The sequence below is a fragment of the Corvus cornix genome, chromosome Z (genome assembly GCF_000738735.6).
Source record: "Corvus cornix cornix isolate S_Up_H32 chromosome Z, ASM73873v5, whole genome shotgun sequence".
Lineage (NCBI taxonomy): Eukaryota > Metazoa > Chordata > Aves > Passeriformes > Corvidae > Corvus > Corvus cornix.
In genome coordinates this window covers 29,815,704-29,835,728 of record NC_046357.1, presented here as the reverse complement: position 1 = coordinate 29,835,728, position 20,025 = coordinate 29,815,704, and the positions used below count along the sequence as shown (strand labels likewise).

Sequence of the window (20,025 nt, the reverse complement as noted above, 5' to 3'; positions counted from 1 at the left end):
TAACATAGTGCTGGGTGCTAGCATAGTCACCTCTGTGAGGGTCTTCTTGTCTCAAAACCATAAGGCTTTATCAGTGGAAAACTCTTAGTAAATGGAGACCCAGTAGCTAAGGCTGCCTTGAACATAAGCTGTTTCTCTTAACTCATCTGTTAAGAGTTTTTTACAAAATATGGGCATGTAAACTTTTCTTTTATGTTAATTTAGTCATAAATTTGGTCTTACAATCAATGAAAAAGCTTTTTCTATCTTCAATTTTTGGAGGAGATTATCAGGATGTTTGACTTTGCCCAAGGGTAAAAATGGGAATCCCCGGGGATAAAAAATGCTCAAGCCTTACATTTAAGAGGCCTAATTTTCGACAGAAACTGATAGATGAGTATCTTCTTATCTTTCACAAGAAAAATGCCTTCATTTTGGCTCATGCAAATTGTAACTTCATGTTTCTTTTCCATTAGTATTAGACTATTTTTCCCATGTTGTGCAAGGCTACTTGTTGTAGCCTTGTGCAAGGCTACTTGCACAACATCAAGTACTTTGAGAAGTTATATAGGCAAGTTGATTAGCAAACCACATCACTTTTGAAGAAATGGAAGATTATTCTTTTCTCTCCTGAGCAAATGCAAGCTTGAGGCACTTTCTTTAAGTCTTTTCATGTCTAGGGAAAGTACTTTCTTGGGCATAGAGAACACCAGTGTTCTGCAGTTGTGCCCACCAGATTTTCGTGTTTGGTTTGAGTGGTGAAGTATGATCCACTAAGATTTTATACTAATAAAAGATTTCCAGGAAATCATGGTTTTGTGGACAAACACTTATCATGGTCCCAGTAGAATAAAACCTTGGGTTCAAAGTTTATAGAGTAATACCTCATTAATATTACATCTTGTAGGTAATCATAGGAAGAATTTTGTTTGGAGGTCTGCAGTCCAAAAAATATTGGGTGGGCATGGGAGGGCTGTTTGCATGGGATTTGACCTGCAAGCATGCAGAAGTATTGTAATGCAACATCCTTATACTCCTACACCTAATGTGAATTCAGGGATTCTTTAAGTTGACTTACAGTATCACTGTGGCCACCTCATCCCCTTCAATCTTCATCATTTCCTTCTCCCTGCAGTACTAAATTTGTGAGAGTACCATCCTTTGTCCTTTGGTTTCTGTTCCGGTACCTGGAGTTTTCTTGACTTGGAAATACTGTGAGAAGCAAGATTTTACTGGATTTAGTATTATTACATGTTTTTCATTTGATATACTGTTTTAACTTAAATGGCAGATTTGGAATTCCTGCCACTTTATGACTGATCCTTGTTTTACATATGTTGCTTGGATTATCTAATGTAACTGTGCAAAATTTCCTCCTCCTGAGAGAAGTGAAGTGTGAGTTTGCTACACCTGGGTGCATGGTACTCAAGCTTGAAAATAGTGTCTTCCTCTTGAAAAGTGTGTACAGAAAGCATGTGTAATAAGGAAACTGATTTGTAGCTTAATTGATCACATCACCTGCTTTCCTTCTTTTGCTTTGGATTATAATATATATTTAATCTAGCTTTTTTTTCCTCCATAATTTTACTAGCTAGGTTAAAATTACTCCAGGTTCTGTGTCCCAGTGTGTATTTCAAAAGTATAACTGTGTTTATGTTAAAGACTAAGATGCGAAGAATGAAAGCAGATGATAATTGCCATAGGCATTTCCAGGAAGTTTCTAAATAATTGTAAGATTTGTACCTCTAAAACTTTCTTGAAAGTATTTGTTTCAGTGGCCCATAGAGTCTCTGGCACTAAAACTCCTTTTGAGTGCTCACAGTGCAAATAAACATCCAGCTTTATGATGTCCCCAGTGGCTGGACTAATTTGTGGTTGCAGTGCTATAATTCTGTGCTTTAGTTGTTCCCACAACATCTTGGAAGTCAGCAGTCCAGATCAGGTTTCCTAACAAACAGTTTGGTGTCTTTACATGTATGTCCAGTGATTCATTGGCTTGGGATGTTTGTAAATGGTGAGATCTTGACGTGCTTCTGGGGCAGATGGGAAGTGCCATCTTTCTTCTAAAGAAAACACAGAATTACGTATGCTTGGCGGTTTCCTTTTTACATGATTCTAAGAGGTCAAAGAACTTTATTTATCTGCTTGGAATAGTCAATTTTATTGAAATTCAGAGAGGAGTATAGTTTTCATGAGTCTTACAGACTTGGTTTCTGTGAAAAATTAAAATTTAGTAACAGAAACAGAACTTTTGTTTTGCAATATTTCCTAGTTCCTTTCACTACATGCAGAACTTTTTCAGACTCACAAGGGCTCACATTTAGGTTCAACAATCTCTGCTGAATCCCACAGTTATCTAGGTAAAACTTACCTAACCTGGCACGGTTATAGAAGCAGCTGTGCATGTGCTGAAAGTAAAAGCTGCGAGCAGGAGACACAGGTTTCAGGGCAGTAGTAGCAGCCTGTGTTCTGCCGGATTGGGAGTGGCTACTGAGGAAGGGTCAGAAGCACACAGTGTGTGGTCAAGTCTGCGAGTGCACGCTGGTCAAACTGCGTTGTTCTTAGAGCATATTGCCTGTTGTGGTCCCTGCATGCCATCTCCTTTCAGTACAGATTAAAGGCCTGGGTCTTATTTACTCTCCAGTAGAGTGCATGGCTGAGCTGGTGCACACAACAGCTCCTTAGTTTCTCTTTGAGCTTGAGCACAGAAGAATAAAGATTCATGGCTCCCCACCCCCTGCCAGAGTAAATTGACCTCTTGGAGGCATCTCTTCACCTAGTGGTGTGAGGATAATGCAGGGCTGCATACAGAAAGAAAAGAGCAGGCTTTCCGATAGGACAGGGCCCAGGGCCTTTCTTTTGGGGAGCATTCAAGTATGTTAGGCTAAAATAGAAAACAGGTGAAAGAGGCCTGCGCCCTGCCACGTGACTTTCATCTCAGTCTCCCTTGCAGCAGTAGTTGCTTGATTTTAAACCTTGGAGAGTGTATCTTTCTTGTGTTTCTTACCGTTGGTTTTGGCAATCCGATCTTTTGTACACCACTTACTGCTTTTTGTGGTTGTTCCCAGAAATGAGGCATAAGTTCTGACTGCAGAGAGGCTCCTAGTGGGGTCCTGTATCTCAAACCCTCACCCTTCTGCCTTTTTAAATTTTGTGTCTCACTCAGTTGAACCTGTAGCTTCTCTGGGCCAGAGCTCTGTCTCATGGAGCACGAATGGCCCACCTTTTGGATAGTGAATACTGTATCATCTAACCCTTTATGTACCTATAGTGTGAGTGGCTCCTGATTGATCATGTCTTGTGAACAATCTAATATCACATGCCCGTTTGTATTTGTATGCATCTGTTTTACACATATTTATTCATTTGGTCTGTTCTCTTTTGCGCAATATTAGCATACCATTTTTCTCTCACATGGAGACATTACTCATTGCCTTGGCAACAATGAGCAAATGTACACATAACTGTGATAAAAAAAGATATTCTTGTCACTGCATTAAATTAAAGAGTCCAGCCACAGAAAATCACTCAAGCAGGTTGACTGATTGAAATGGGATTCATCCATGTGCTACAGTGATTTCCTACATTCCACTCTAAATCACTGCTCTGAGCAAGGATGACTGAAGATTGATGGAGGAGTGGTATGTTTAATGGTGTGGTGTGAGCAGCTGTCTAGTAGCTCACTCTTGAAATGAATGCAACTGTAAGCTCTTAAACTGGCACAAGGAAAATTATTTTAAGACCATACATCGCCCTATAGACTGCTTATCTTTATGCCTTGTCCCTTTCCTCCTGAAATATTTGGATTAGGAAAATATGAGTTCAGAGCCTTGGAACTGCTTTACACTTCTGAAGATGGGATTTGGCTCATGCATCATTGCCTGCATGAGGTGAATGCCTCATCTGAACTTGCAATATACACTGCCTATATCCTTGTCAATTGAGAGGCACTTCTCTACAAGTCCAAGTTGTCCTGCCTCACTGTCTTTTGCAAGGAATGGATCACCCTTTGGAAGCATCCCTTCCTCTGCTGTGTGGAGATAGGGAAGGAGGAGTGAATCCTTCTGTCCTTCCCTTTGCACATACTTCTCTATGTTAAAGGTGAGAAATAGAAACTATTCTGGCATCTTATAAACCTAGTGTTTATTTTACAGTAGCTAATTTTACTCAATTAAAATATTTTATTACAGTCATTCCTGTTCCCTGCTGCAGCTGGTCTTTTTTGCTGACCTGAGGGAATTCTTGGTTAACTGTACCTGGAGCTGAGCCATCGGGAAGCAGCAGATACCAACAGGATTAGGTTAGGTCAATGTAATGGTACATAATCTACTCATTCTGAAGACAAAATTTGAGCTGAGGAAGTGGGGCAAAATCTAATTACTGTGTGAGAAAATATGGTACCCAATGGGTGTGCGTTGCAGTGTTTGGTTAAAAGGTTTCATTTGAGCCAGATTGATTTGTGCTCTTAGGCTCTGGGGGAAAGTTCATCTTGTGCTCAAATGATACCATCCAACTGTCATGCCTTAAGCTGGTACATCATGAGCACTTTGCTGTTGTGGCGTGAGAAACTGGAATTTTTGTGCTCCAATTCATTCAACCCCTTTTGGAATGAAAAGTCATGAATCCATTATATTTAGTCTCCTGATGTTCTCAGCACTGTTAGATTCTGTTTCTAACTTCTTGCTTTCCCTGGCTACTAGAATCATTCTGCTGGTTCTATTGCCATATATTTATGAACAATATTATCAGAAAACAGTTTTTTCTGGAGTTACTTATCAATTTTAGCACTGTGTACAGCTACAGAAGCAAGGGATCACTCTAATGAGTAATTTGCCCAAGGCCAATTTTAATTAATGTAGGCTGTTAAAGGAAGAAATGTTTTATGAAAGCTGAATCTGTGCAAGACCTTTGTTCTCTCTTTGTTCTCTCTTTCTTCTGCTTCTCAGCAGCCTGGTCTCATGACATGTTAGAATGATGGTGGAAGACATTCTGTGAGCAGAGCATTGCTCCTGCAACCTTTGAGTAGTCATTTATTCACTATGGTGCCAAAATACAATCTTACCAGCCACCACATCTGTCTGAGAATGTAGGGGAGATGTAAATCACAGAATTAGGGCAGAACTATCTAAGTCCTTCTAAAACTAAGTCCTTTTATCAACACAAATGAGGTCAAGTGTCTGGCCCTGGTGGCATATAATGAAGAAATGAAAGAGGTTGATCGAAGTCATTGGCTTTCAGAGTTATTGTCTGTTCTTTGCAGTTGGATGATTCTTAATCATTTAAAAATTGCTAGTGATGTTGAGCAACAGCTCTGTGTCTTTATAATGCTGGAGAATGTTAAAATGTGGCTGGATTCTGACCTTCTTTGCATCACCATCAGTTGTACACTCACTGCTGCTCTTGAACAGGGGTGTCCAAACTTAATCTCTTATTCTCTCAAGTGATCCACAATGGCCTGATAATCACAAAGTCAGTTAGGTTGAAAAAGACCTCTGAGATTATAAAGTCCAACCTTTGACCAGTCACCACCATGCCAACTAGACCATGGCACTATGTGACACATTCAGTCTTTCCTTAACACTTAAACACTTTCAGGGATGGTGACTCCATCACCTCCCTGGACAGCCCATTATGCAACAACCTGTGGGACCAGCATAATTGCAATCACATCTGCATTTTAGAAAGGCAGAATGTAGTAATTGAAGTGACCTTGGGAAAGTTCAGCAATCACTCATTAGAGATCCTGTGTTTCTGGTGCATCCTGGTGGGGAGTGATAAAGCTCTGCCTGCCTTGAGTGTGGCACACCTCCTGTGATGAGGAAGGACTTTGTTTCCTTCTCCCTCTTTCCCTGTGGTTGGTGAGTTCTGATGTCATTTTTCTTTTAACTGCAGGTCACTTCATGGGCAACAACACAGTGATTGATGTTTTGAGGAGAGAAGGGTACGAGGTAGAACACACTCCAGCTGGACATGCCATCAACAAGTAATGCATGCTTTTACCTAGCTAAGCAGCCATTGGGAGAGTGGGTTTGTAAACAATTATGAAGTAGTAATGGCAGCTGGAACTATAACTAAGAGTGAGCTAGGCTCTTTCTCTCCTTCCCAGCATGAAGGAGAAAAGTTTACTTTTATCTTCCATAAGCTAGTTTGGAAAGGGGATTTTACTCGGTTTTGGCTTGGGTTTTTTTTGGTTTTGTTTGTTTTCTGGGTTTTGTTGTTGGGGGTGGGGATGTTTGGTTGGTTGGGTTGTTGTTGTTGGTTTTGTGGTGGGTTTTTTGTGGTTTTGGGGTTTGGGGTTTGTTGCTTTTGTGGTGGTTTTTTTGTGGTTTTGGGGTTTGGTGGGTTTTTTTTTGGTTGTTGTTGTTAATAAAATGTCCACCCTTGTAAGTTTTTAACTCTTAAATGAACAGCCACAGAGTATGCATGCTTGGTTCATCAGATCTGGATGCTGTCTTGTACCACACAGGCTTCCAGGTTTCTCTTTCCTCTCTTTTATGTGTTTGACTGCCCTGCCTTTTAATAATCTCCTTCTTTTATACTGCTATTTTTTATTCTTTCTGTTTACTCTCTCCCAGCCTGGAATCTGATTGCCCAGAATCTTTGCAAGTTATCTCCATGACTGATTGTTCTCATGTCCCCTGCTTTCTTCTGCATTTTTAAGCTAAGGTACTTGTTGTTCTGGTTCATCCTGCAGCTGTCCTTTGGGATATACCCTTCCTGCCTCTGTTCATCTCCCACTGGATGCTTTTATCCACCTCCACGGTTTCAGTAACTACAGAATGCCAGATAATCTCCTCCTCCACTCTACCGAGAATTACCTGTGCTTTGACTCACCTCTTCCTGGAATTCTTGCGACCAGCTTAGGGTCTGCAATCTTTGCCTTCCCTTTCTCCAGACTCTTATCAAACATGTAGCTGTTAGATGTACTCACTCTTCACTGCTAAAAGACCACAATGGAGAAAACTGGAAATTGATCCCAGTTATGGTACCATTTCCCTTTTATCTTCTGTGCCAGGCATACTGTCCCTGTTTACATCTCTGTTGCTCCTCCCCTCTGTTTCTGATATGGGACTCTTAGGCAGGATTATCACCTTTTGATAGGATTTGTGCAGAGGGCACAGTGTAGAGTCTTGTTCTGTGCCAAGGGCTCTACAGGTGTGGTGCAAATTAGTAACAGCTGTTTTTCTCATACTCTGGTTGCTTCATCTTTCTCTTTATACCACCTTTGCTGTTGTCTGAGACTGTGAGATTGAAATTCTGGCATTGCAAAAATTCTTGTTTTTACAGTGGTTCTAGACAGGGACATACATCATTAAAATCCAGTGTATCAGTGTTTGCAGGGATGATAAAAAAAAAAAAAAAGACAACAAACCCAAACCAGCCTTCAATGATATTTTCATGTTGTTTTTTCATTCTTAGCTTAGGTGTTCCTAAAAACAGCTGCAGCAGCTTCTTAAAGCTTAAAGAAAGATAGCTTAAAAGCTACTTGAGAATAAACAAGATCTGATACTGCTCTGTAAGGATGTAGCTGTACGGGCAGACAACTGAAGAAAGGAGGGATAGATTTCCACTAATCAGGAAGGTTGGTATCAAGGTTACTTGGAGTAGCTGGGCACCCAGTTCCCTAACCATATTATGGGAGTTAGTTGTGCAGCCCCTTGTGACTTTGAAAGCCCTCAGTTAGGCATCAGTTGCATCTTAAAGCCCTCTGTTTGGCTTCAGTTGCATCTTCAACCTCTTACTAGGACTATTGGACAGAACATCTTTCCTGGCGTCTTGATATTAAACCTGAGCAAGAAGATGACACTTCACTGTTAACATTTCTGGATGACTTGGAAACAGATATAAAAATAAGACATAGGCTTCAAGAAAAATATGGGTTCAAGGGAAAAGAGTATTTAAGGTGAGGGAAAGACTTACGACAAGAGTGTCAGAGTCCTAGGGCTTGGAAGGAAGCTTTCACTTGATTGCTGTCCTGGGCTTGTTCTAAGAGCAAGTAGCAGAGCAGTCTGTGACAGTAAACGCAGTGTTGATCACATAAACATGGAACTGTATCCAGCTATTGTCCAGTATAGTACTGCACACAGTCCAGTCAATGCCTGTGGACTATTTGACTGTTCATAATTGAGACAGGATAAAAATGCCAAGTGGCTGAACTGAGACAGAGAATTTAAATGACTGCTCTGGTATCAGACACAGTAGGGATATTAGCTAAGAGGTCCTACAACACAAGAAGGAGGAAGTCTGAAGTCGTCTCCTTGCCTTGCAACATGACATTTTGGCAGCACAGTCTGCTGCTTCCTGTGCTCTGGCTAAACAAAAAGTCCTGTGTGAGATATATTGTATATATCTGTGTGTGTAGGAACCAAGAAGGATGCAGAATCGTATTGCTCATTTTCCTGTAGCAGGCAGGGCTGCCTGAGGTGTACTGTCCATCTGCAGAGCAAATAGGATGAATGCCCCTGATTGGAGACAGAAAGGTTCCTTCTCCCTGGTGTCTCCAAAGTAGGGAAGGCAAAAGAGGTGCTCCAAGCAGTATTGCAAAGGACAGTTTATAAATAATACCACAAGTTCAATCAAGCTCCTGACTTACTTTGGTCTTTAACTGTTGTTCCTGATTTTAGAATGCAGTTATATATTGTAAAATACTCAACACAATCACAGCCAAAATTAAGGTGCTTGCTGACTCTTCCTTAGCTGCTGTGCCGGGAGAGGGAATTGGCCTGGGGGGGGAAGAAGTACGAACTTTTGAATCTGTGTCCCTTTTCCAGTGGTTGATCAGTCGGTCTCTGGAAGAATTGCTTGCAGGAAGTATTGCAAAGCAGGTTTTGTATATGGATGTGTCTGAGGCCACACCTGTCAAGAGCAGATGTCTAGCCATGCAGGATGCAGGTCATCCTCTACCCGTAGCAATGCTGAGCCTCCAGCATGGTATGGCCATGGGTTCAGTAGGGAATGCTGCAGGCAGCATGGCACTCTAATCTACAGAGGAGGGGTGCTGCCCACGCCATGACTTAGTTAAGGAACAAAAACAGTGAAGAGAAATGGTGGAAAAGGGAATCATAGGCAGAAGACCTTCAAACAGATTAAATCAGGTCACTGGAGAGAGCTAATGGGGGATCACTCTGTAAGGTGGAATTGAAGAGTGGGCGATGTGAAGTAGCTGAGGAGGGAGAGCTGAAGGGTCATGACAGTTCAGAGGTGATAAAGTGTGACAGAGTGTGACACCACAATGATTTTGAAAGAGATTGATAGCCCAAGGTCCATTCTGCAGCAGTCTCTCTCAAATAAACTTCAACATGTGATCAGTCTGATTTTCCTTGCAGTAAATAAGACAAATTATCTTTGTTTTCCATATACTTTCCCCACGTTCCAGTCCACAACTTCATTTCCCCTTCTGCAGGAACTACTCTCTGTTTGCTATCCAGTAAGCGTGCATACAGTAATGGGCTAACTTAAAAACTGTACCCATGCTGAAAAATGTTTCCTTCCAGACCTCCTTCTTTTCATGCCATTGGAAGCTGAAAAAGGAACACAGTTCTGGGAAAGTTTCATTGATTAATGGCAGGTTTCTGCTCGGTGGTCTGTGGTTTTCTGTTATCTTTCTGAATTTCAGCCCAAGCCAGTCTCCACTTCCGCTTTGTTACACAAGACTGTTGCATCTCTTCTCTTTATGAAGTAGCCATAAAGATCAGACAGATGTTCCTGATAGGTCCTGTGTATACACAGAGTGGATTGAGTTTGTGGGTTTGTCCAAGATGCTCATAGACAAGTAAAGAGGGGAAATTGTTCCAAACAATGAGAAGTGTGGGCTGGCAAAGCCATGAGTGAATAGGACCCTGCAGACTGCCTGCCTTAGAATATAGATGAGATGTTGCTTGCTCTAAGAATAAAGAAACAGAGCTTCAGTGATCAAGGTGGACCTGATTATTGTTTTCTTCAATTTATCACCTTCACAGGAAACTGAGTAGTCATAGCCCTTAGAGCTTTTTCTGGGAGCTCAACTTTGAGTTTCTTAGATTTGCCTTATGAGGCAGTTTGTACATGCACATAGTGATGTATCTCACTTGCTGGAGCTCCTTTGAAATTCCCGGTAATGCTGCCAGCCTAATACAGGATCTGGGCAGCTGGAAGGCTAAGGCTTGACTCCCACACCCTCATTACTTGCTATAAACGTGTGCAAAGCTCAGCTCTGCTTATGAGAGAGATGCAATTCCTCAGTTTCCTCCCCTTCATGTGGACCTCCATATTTGTCCATAAAACCCACAAAGATCACCATTTCATGTTCCTTGGTGTGCTTTATCTGAGTGGCAGGGCAGCATTACACCCTTTTGCACATCAGCTTTAGAAACCAGTGCCACAGTGGTGTGTTGAGCTCTGGTCTCTTATGTGTCAGACATGTCCCCTGATGCGATGTTTTGTAAAGGCTGTGCATTCATTGCGTTGTACCATCTGGCCTCATCAAAGAGAAAATGAGAAGGGAGTGAACTTGGTGGTGCCAAAACTAGTCTGCTTTCAGTTGATGCAGACTACATGGCCCAAAGGATTCCTTAATCATATAATCATAGAATGTTAAGGGATTGGAAAGGACTTTAAAGATCATCTAGTCCTAATTCCCCTAGACCAGTCTAATAATAATTAATATTGACGCCTCCCACTAGGCCAACTTGCTGAAGGCCTTATGCAACCTGGCTTTGGAAAGTGCCAGGGTTGGGGCAGCCACAGCCTCCCTGGGCAACCTCCTCTAGTATTTCACCACCCTCACAGTAAAGAATTTCTTCCCAATACCTAGCCTAAATTCACCCCTTCTTCAGTTTGTATCTGTTACTCCTGTCACTACAGTTGCTGACAAAGAGTCCCTCTTCAGCTTCCCTGTAGGACCCTTCAGATACTGTGAGGCTGCTAGGAGGTCTCCACACCGTTTTCTGCAGGACGAACAGATCCAGCTTCCTCAGTCTGTCTTCACAGGGGAGGTGCTCCAGTCCTCCTACTACTGTGCCCTCCTCTGGACTTGCTCCAACAGTTCCATGTCCTTATGCTGGGACCCCAGAGCTGGATGCAGTGTTCCAGGGGCGGCCTCACCAGAGCAGAGCAGAGCAGAGGGGCAGAATCCCCTCCCGTGCCCTGCTGCCCACGCTGCTTTGGATGCAGCCCAGGATCCCATTGCCTTTCTGGGCTGTGAGTGCACCTGGCTGGGTCTTGCTGGGTTTTTCATCCACCACCACCCCCAAGTCCTTCTCCTCAGGGCTGCTGTCAATCACTTGTCCACCCAGCCTGTAGCTGTGTCAGGTGTTGCCACAACCCAGGTGCAGGACCTTGCACTTGGCCTTGCTGAACTTCATGGGGTTTGCACAGCCCCACCTCTCCAGCCTGTCCAGGTCCCTGTGGATGACATCCCTTCCCTCCAGCGTGTCGACTGCCCCACGCAGCTTGGTGTTGGTGGCAAACTTGCTGAGGGTGCCCTCAATCCCACTGTCCATGCCACTGACACAGATGTTAAACAGTGATGGTCCCAGTACTGACCCGTGAGGGAGGCCACTCATCTCTGGTTTTCATGTGGACAAGGAGCTGTTGACCACAATTCTTTGTGTGCGGCCATCCAGCCAGTTCTTTATCCACCAAGCAATCCATTCACCAAATCCATGTCTATCCAATTTGGATACAAGGATATTGTGTGGGACAGTGTGAAACACTTTAAGTCCAGGCAGATGGTGGCAGTTGCTCTGCCACATCCATCGATGCTGCAGCCCCGTCAGCGAAGATCATCAGATTTAACAGGCGTTGTTTGCCCTTGGAAAGCCATGTTGGCTGTTACCAAGCACCTCTTTGTTTTCCGCGTTTCTTTGTTTTAGCATAGTTTTCAGAAGAATCTGCTCTGTGATCTTGCCTGACACAGAGGTGAGATTTTTACTTTCTCCATTTTAAAAATGGGGGTTATATTTTCCTTTTTCCAGATGTTGGGAACTTTACCTGAGTGCCACAAGTTTTCAAAAATGATTGATAGTGGCTTAGCAAGTTATTGCCAGCTCCCTTAGAACCCACAGATGGATTCCATCAGGCCCCATGCACTTGTGCACATTCAGGCTCCTTAGATGGTCTTGAACCTGATTTTCTCCTGCTTTGTACTTAGGGTCTTCATACTCCCATTTGCCTTTCCTAACTTGGGCAGCTTGGCTGGAACATTTGTGGTTGAACAGTGAGATATAGAAGTCGTTGAGAACCACGGCCTTCTCTGGGTCCAGTGTGCAACCAGGTTACTGCTAATGGTATATTAGGCCTTTCCCTTCAAAGACGGTAATTTTCAAAATGTGTTTCTGTAGCCATGACCACAGTCTGTGGGCTAGCTTGTTTCTTACCTTCTCCACCAGTCAGAGCTGCTGGTCCAGAGCTGGCTTTATCAGCTGGTGTGCTTTAGTTGTTTTGGATGCTGCTTCCCCTTGTCCCCCAAGTTACTTTACTCTGGGCAGGAAGTGCTGAAAGGAATAATCTGGTCTGTGTTCAGACTAGAGGAGTGTTGTTTGACTCTGACTTAGAAGTGATTCCGTTTTTGTCTCTTCCTAGATATGCAAGCTTATTACCAAGAGTTATTCCACCCTTATCCAGACTGCATTCTTTCCTCTGATACAGACTGCCTCTTTTCCAAAGACTTTTTTTTGTTAAAGAGCACTATTTTGATCACAAAACCAATATTGACTTAAGGAAGAGGGAGCAGGAATACAAGGCAGAGAAATGAGTATCCAGCCAATATGTCAGGGATAAACACCTATTTTAAATGTATGTGCCTTGATAGTGTCTGAATCAGGATTTTGCCTCAAAGCCCTTTCAAATGTTGTCTGTGTTCCCTCTTTCTTCCAGCCGAAGACCTCCTAAAACCTTGTTAGCCTTTTCATCATCACACAGTCCCTATGTTGTATCCCATGAGCTCCCACTGCACCCCCAGAAGGAGGAGGAGGAGGAGGAGGAGGAAGAGTTCCTGCCTCACCTGCTCTTCCCTGACAGCATTGATGTGCTCATGAAAGTAGACAGGAAGTACAAAAAGAAGAAGAAAAAGCAGCAGAAGAAGCAAAGACTGCGACAATTCAACGACCTCTGGGTTCGCCTTGAAGAGAGGTAACTAATGGCGGAGGGGGGGGGGATGGCTTATCATGCAAACTGGACTTTAACTTAGACTGTTTAATCTAGACCCTCAAGCTTCTGCAGGGGTAGATATATCCTGTGGACAGGATCTGACCTTCTCCACTACTGTGATTCTTTCTAAAACATTTGCACAAGACTGCTTGTGCTTTTAGTGGCAGAAAAGCTTTCTTTTTTTTTTTTTCTTTGCATAGTTAGATTTGTGGAAAATTAGGTATAAAACAAGTGGCAGCCTTGTCTAGATCAGTCTGCATTTGGGCTTGAGGGATTGTGAACATATGGCAGTGCTCTCTGTCATGGAAGGATGGGTCCAGTGGTATATGGTACAGATCAAAGCCTTGGACCATTATGCAAGAGCTGCTGCATATGAGGAAACTACCATCCCTGGCATATGTTCTCTTTGCACTTGGGCAATATTTTGTGCAGTATTTTCAGTCTCTGTATTCTTCAGTCTGAAAAAGCATGATAGCCTAATGGATGACAGAGCTTATATAAAAAAATCAGTGTGTTGTGGGGCAGAGGTTCACATATACCCCTTACTTTTCATCCAGAAAAGCTTGCTTACCTACAAGAGCTACAGCAGCCTGCAAAAACACACACACACACAAAAAAAAACCACCACAAAAAAAGCCAATTTCTCTCTCACTACCTATACTTGGGCCTGTGGCTGAATGTATAGCTTAATGTTTCCTTCCTGTCAGATAATACACGTGCCCAAATCTACTTTCTTTTGTACTTTGTGTGTCTGATTGTGTCTCTGCTGTACTCAGGTTGAAGGCATTAAATTTTTGTGATACCATAAACAACCAGACAGGTTGGGGGTGATGGAGAAAAGTCTGACAGCTCTTAAAATGAAGTTGGTACATTGTTTGGGTTTTTTCCCTTCTGAAGAATACTTCTTCCTGCTCCCTAAGTTACTGAGTATAGCAGGGTTCTCCTATGCCTTTCCTCTCAAGTCCCTGGATCCTAATCGTACCACTGCTGTGAGTGATACGTGGCTCAAGCTGGCTGCAGGTGAGTGCAGCAGCTGTTGTTCTATTTGAGGCATTCAGCCATTGTCAGATTTTTTAGACCAGACTCCCTTCTCTGCCCCTTCCTTCAACCTTAGTATAACTATTTGGGAGACAGAGGGAGACAAATGATTGTGTAACCTGTCCACTGACAGACTTATACGCAGTCCAAGATTAACCAATATAACAAATCCTATATTGATCACACTTGATTTTATCTCTTAGTGTACCACTTCCTTTCTATTAATGTAGTTGATACTAGCTAATTGTGAACGGATTTTTGGAGTTTCAGTTGATAGTCTCTTTAGTTGAAATGCTAAGGAATGTCTGTCTTAATCTCCCACGCTGCCTCCACAGTGCCATGTTCAGTGCTTCACATCAGTTGTTCCCACAAAGCTCGAAGTCAGTGAGCAGTGACTCTTACGATACCCATGCACTTGCAGTATCAAGCCTTCAGAAGAAGGGGGAAGATGGGAGGATGTGCTACTGTCAGTAAACTGAAGGCACACTAGGGCTGTATACTAGATTTCAAGTACTGCCAGGCAGTAGTGAGGCAAAAGTAAAGCAAATCATGGCAGCCTAGGAAACTACTGCGTAAATATGGGAGCAGTAAATGCTGCTTTCCTTTTCTTCTTTTTATGTTTCTTTTCTTCCCCTACTGTTTAAGTCATCCTTTGTGCTAGAAGCTTACGCTGGTGCTAGGTGACAAATGCTTCGTAGGGGTGACTCCTTAGTAGCACAGAAGAGCTTAAGCATCTGGAGATGGAGATGTTGCATGTCAGTGCTGGGAAAGACAAACGATACCTGGGAGATTGCTGCGCCCTTCCTGCCGACGGAAGGCAGCTGTCCCTCGGGCACAAGCTCCACCCATGCGCTGGGCTTCTGTAAAGCCCAGATTGTCTGCCCGTCCTCTGCCACTGCACGCCTGCCCATGTCGCTGCTGGGCTGGGCTGACAGCCCCACCTCGCGGCGCGTCTCTTCCCAAGGAAATCCAGCGCCGCTGGGTGCAAGCTCGCTTGTGCAGGGCATGTCTGACTGGGAGTCTCAGCCCTTGCTCTACACATTCCTCAGGGTGCACAGACACAGATAAAGCTGTCAGGTTTCTTAGAGATGGGCCATTCACAGCTTTCAGGTTTACAGATGGGCTCCATGACCTTAAAGGTCTTTTCCAACCTATATAATTCTATGATTCCTTCTGTGAGCCTGAAAATGTGAAAGGTGCAGCTCAGTGATTTAATAGTGTGGCAGTGAGCTTATCAGAATGGCCTTGGTTCGTGCCCCTATATGCATCAGCTGGCAGCTATATTTCCTTGATGTGCTGCCAGCTGTCTTCTCTCAGGCTATTGTTCAGATCTTCTGGGGAGCCCTTTGGGTAAGGAAAAGTGAAGTGTTTTTAAAAAGGATACTAATTGCCTTCAATTTCCCAAAGCATTTTTGCTTAGTGGGCTGAAATAAGACAAGAATGGTACACAGCAGCTGGGGATTGGGTAATGAAGAATACAAAGGTTTTTGTATTTGCCAAGTGGACTTGCTTTTAGTTTTGTCCAAATTTGTGTTCAGTTTTACACAGCGCCATGCAGTCCTAGGGAGTATGTCAGTCTTACAGCTGTGGTGTCAAGCATTGCTTTCAGTCCATTGCCAAAAAAAACAACCACCTGTGTTGTACCTGACCCTTCTGACTCTTGACCTGCTGTGGTGCGTGATCTCCCCCAGTTCAGGTCAGTTGGCGTTAGCAGCCTGGAGCATACAAATTTCTGTCCCCCATCATGTATTGCCATAATGGGAGCTCAGCTCATGTATGCGCTAGTTCAGTTCTTGTTCATCACCATGTCAGAGTACTCCCTACTGCTGGGAGATACTCTGGAATGTGGCGATCTAGGCTGCAATTCGGGAAGCCATTCTTCCTCTGCTTGAAGTACGTCATGTAAGCTCTTTGTAATTGCTGACCTGTGGAAGAGATCATACAGTATAGAAACAAGGTGGGTCCACACTAAGATGCATGAAGCATGGCTGAGAAAGATGTACTCAGGTCCCTCACCCCAGCTGTACTCAGCAAGTGCCACTGCAGTGACACTCCTTTGCAACAACACTTGTTTTATTCTTCTGTATTTTCTACTTAGCTGACAGGGGCTAGGAATATGGTCATCTTACCCACCTGACTGACTGTGGGAGCAATGGGCAGGTTGGGTAGACTTGAGACGGAGCAGGTATTTTGGTACTCCTCAGTCTCTTTGCTGTTCTCCCTCGAGTCTGCTTCACAGTTTGGCTGTGTAGCACCCTCATCCTTGTGGGCTGGCATAGGAGCTGGCCACACCTGTGAGGAAGGGAGAAGACAGCACTCTGCCATTTAGGACACAGAGACTTTTGGTCAGTGTGTAACTTGTACAAGAGACCATTTGAATGGACCTAGAAAACTGACAGTGGGTCACAGAGGCTGCCCACCTCCTGCTCTGTGTCTGTTGGGCAGTTGTGGGCTGGGTCAGGACTGATACTCTTCTCTTGCCTTGCAGTGCTACCGACCCTCCTCCCCGGATCCGCATCATTAATGGCTACATCACAGTTGAGCCCCAGCCCCGCGGCCACGGACGGTCCAGTCGCACTCGCACAGACACCAGCAGCGCTCACCAGCTTTCCCATCCTCTCTTCCTTCCACTACTGACTTTGACTTTGCATAAGATAATGTGGCGTTGAAACACAGGGGGACCTAAGCTGCTGGACTCTTGTCTTAAAAATCAAAAAAAGAAACTTATGCAAAAAGAGAAATAGAAGACTATGAGTGAGACACCTGTTCTTTGGGGTGTTCTTAAACTGCCTCCTTTTCCTGAGTCTGGATCATTAACACTATTAACTTGTTTGACCTGCCCAATACAGGAGAAGATATTTTAATGAAAGTGTTATTTATCCTTCTCTTGCAGAAGAATGATTTCATGTTATCCCACAATGCTTTGGGGAGATTATAATGCCGCTATAACATAGCTGTTGTTTAGCTGCTTGAGCCCAACTAAAGTACGTATTTTTCACCTTCAGTGCCTTGTAAGAAGATTTACACACCACTGACTTTTTTATTAGAACAGAATATTTTGATCATATGAGCACAGCTGGGAAAGAGAGGTTGGTATTTTATGTCTCTACTGGTAATGCTTTTAATTCATGCTTGTTAGGGCTCCGGATTACATATAAAGGTTCATGACAGCACCTACAATCGAATAAAACAGTGTAAACTTGTGAACAGAATGTTTCTGCTGTCTGTTTGGTGTTATTTAAGATGGGTACCCCTGAGCCTCCAATGGCCAGACAAGTCTTGTAAGCGCAAATTAATGTAGGTTTAAGAAAAAAATAATTCCGGGGAACTTCACAAGTCATACTGTTGGAGTCTTCCAAAATAAGTTCTCCAGAGGTGATTTTCACAATTAGATTTAATTCTAGGAAATTGTTTCAAATTTTCTACTGAGTTCATTGCTCAGACTTTCCAAACTGTTTTATGTCTTTTGCTGTCTGTGTGAAGTAGATGTGTTGTTGACTGTTGAATGTAAAAAACTTGGAAGTGGTGATGAATTTTCTGTATTTGTACAGGACATCCTCTTGTGATCACACTTACGCAATTTGTGAGCAGTATTTCTCCCCCACCTCTTAGTGGGGTTTCATTGCCCAGAAAGGTCTCATAAGTTTCATCCATGGGTGAACTTGGAGCCAGTGTGTTGAGTTTAGTAATGTGGAAACATAGCAGTCACCTGCCCCAGTGAGACAACACACCTTCAGGTTTCCCTTATGCCTTTACACATACTTCACTGTTTTTTCCATTGCCTGGGAAAAGTACTTCCTTTTCCTAACGTTCTATAGCACACGGGAGGAGGAACAAAAAGATTCCAGCTTTCCTAACAGGCTTTTCATCTCTTGATCTCAAATTTCAGTCCACCTTCCATAAGGACTGAAGCTGAATACGGCCTCCATTTGCTGAGGAAAACAGAGAAAGGAGAGGCTAAGTGTCACAGTTAACAGCAGCATTATGGGGAATCAAATGTATCTGGGCTGGAGTAGAAGACAGCAGCATCTCATTGTATATTCCTTCTTATAAGAATACTGAAAGACCTCGGGTACCTTTACAAAATGGGTAGGAAGGTGGATCCTGGTAATTACAGGCCAGTTAGCCTGACCTCAGTACCAGGTAAGGTAATGGAACTGTATATACTGAGTGCTATCACACAGCACTTACAGGATGACCAGGGCATCAGACCCAGCCAGCATGGGTTTAGGAAGGGTAGGTCCTGCCTGACCAACCTGATCTCTTTCTATGACCAGGTGACCCACCTGGTAGATGCGGGAAAGGCTGTGGACGTTGTCTATTTGGACTTCAGCAAGGCCTTTGACACTGTCTCCCACAGCATACTCCTGGAAAAGCTGGCAGGCCATGGCTTGGACAGGAGCACTCTTTGCTGGGTCAGGAACTGGCTGGATGGTTGGGCCCAGAGAGTGCTGGTGAATGGTGCTGCATCCAGCTGTCGGCCAGTCACCAGTGGTGTCCCTCGGGTCTGTCCTGGGGTCAGTTCTGTTCAATATTTTTATTGATGACATGGATGAGGGTATTGAGTCCTTCATTAGTAAATTTGCAGATGACACTGGGAGCGTGTGTCGATCTATTGGAAGGAAGGAGGGCTCTGCAGAGAGACTTGGATTGGTTGGATGGATGGGCAGAGTCCAACAGGTATTAAGTCCAAGTGCCGAGTTCTGCATTTTGGCCACAGAAATCCCCAACAACGTTACAAGCTGGGGACAGTGTGGCTGGAGAGTGTCCAGGTGGAAAGGGAATGGGGGGGGGGGGGGGGGGAGGGGGGAGGAGCAGGTGTTGGTTGACAGACAACTGAACATGAACCAGCAGTGTGGCTTGGTGGCCAAGAAGGCCAACGGCATCCTGGTCTGTATTAGGAACTGTGTGGCTAGCAGGAACAGGGAAGTCATTCTTTCCCTGTAGTGGTAAGGCCACATCTTGAGTGCCGTGTCCAGTTCTGGGCCCCTCAGTTTAGGAAGAACATTGAGATGCTTGAGTGTGTCCAGAGGAGGGCAGTAAGGCTGGTGAGGGGCTTGGAACACAAGTCCTATGAGGAATGATTGAGGGAAGTGGGATTGTTTAGCCTGGAGAAAAGGAGACTTAGAGGTGACCTTATCGCTCTCTACAACTTCCTGAAAGGTGGCTGTAGTCAGCAGCAACTGACAGAACAAGAGGGCACTGTCTCAAGCTGTGTCAAGGAAGGTAGAGGTTGGATATTAGGAAAAAGTTTTTCACTGAAAGAAGAATCAAGTACTGGAAGGGTCTACCCAGGGAGGTGGTAGAATCACCATCTCTGGGCATGTTGAAAAAAAGACTGGACATGGCACTTGGTGCCATAGTCTCATTGAGGTGTTAGGACATGGGTTGGACTTGATGATCTTGGAGGTCTCTTCCAACCTTATTATTCTGTGATTCTGTGAATGCATTCTGGCTTCCTTGGCTTTCACAGCAGCCAGGCTGATTATGTGTTCTCCCCAGTCTCTCTCTGGTTGATCTTTCACTGGTCATAGACCTGGTGGGTCTGGAGCTTGTTTTCCTTGACCTGAATGTGACCTGAAGGGAGCAGATTGTAGGAAACTTAGAAAAATGCACTGCAGGCCTGACAAACTGGGCACATAGAATCATAGAATGGATTCGTTTGGAAGGGACCTTAAAGTTCATCTTATTCCAACCCCCTTGCTGTGGATCGGGACATCTTCCACTAGACCAGGTTGCTCAAAGGCCCATCCTTGAACACTTCCAGGAATGAGCCATCTACAGCTTCTCTGAACAGCCTGTTCCGGTGTGTCATCATCCTCACATACATACTTGCATATTTACCAGCACATCTGGCCACCAAAAATGTCACACCGGAGC

General features: G+C 43.9%; 1 protein-coding gene across 3 annotated transcripts in view; it reads left to right on the top strand.

The window, feature by feature from the left end:
- Positions 1 to 17,357, top strand: part of LOC104689758 (metalloprotease TIKI1) — an 80,561-nt gene extending 63,204 nt beyond the window's left edge. For all 3 annotated transcript variants that reach the window (XM_039567549.1, XM_039567548.1, XM_010400056.3), the window contains 3 exons: positions 5,872 to 5,962; positions 12,835 to 13,089; positions 16,634 to 17,357. In XM_039567549.1, the coding sequence (XP_039423483.1) occupies positions 5,872 to 5,962; positions 12,835 to 13,089; positions 16,634 to 16,814 (527 nt within the window). In that variant the 3' untranslated portion in view covers positions 16,815 to 17,357. The remainder of the gene's footprint in view (positions 1 to 5,871; positions 5,963 to 12,834; positions 13,090 to 16,633) is intronic.
- Positions 17,358 to 20,025: the final 2,668 nt, after the last annotated feature.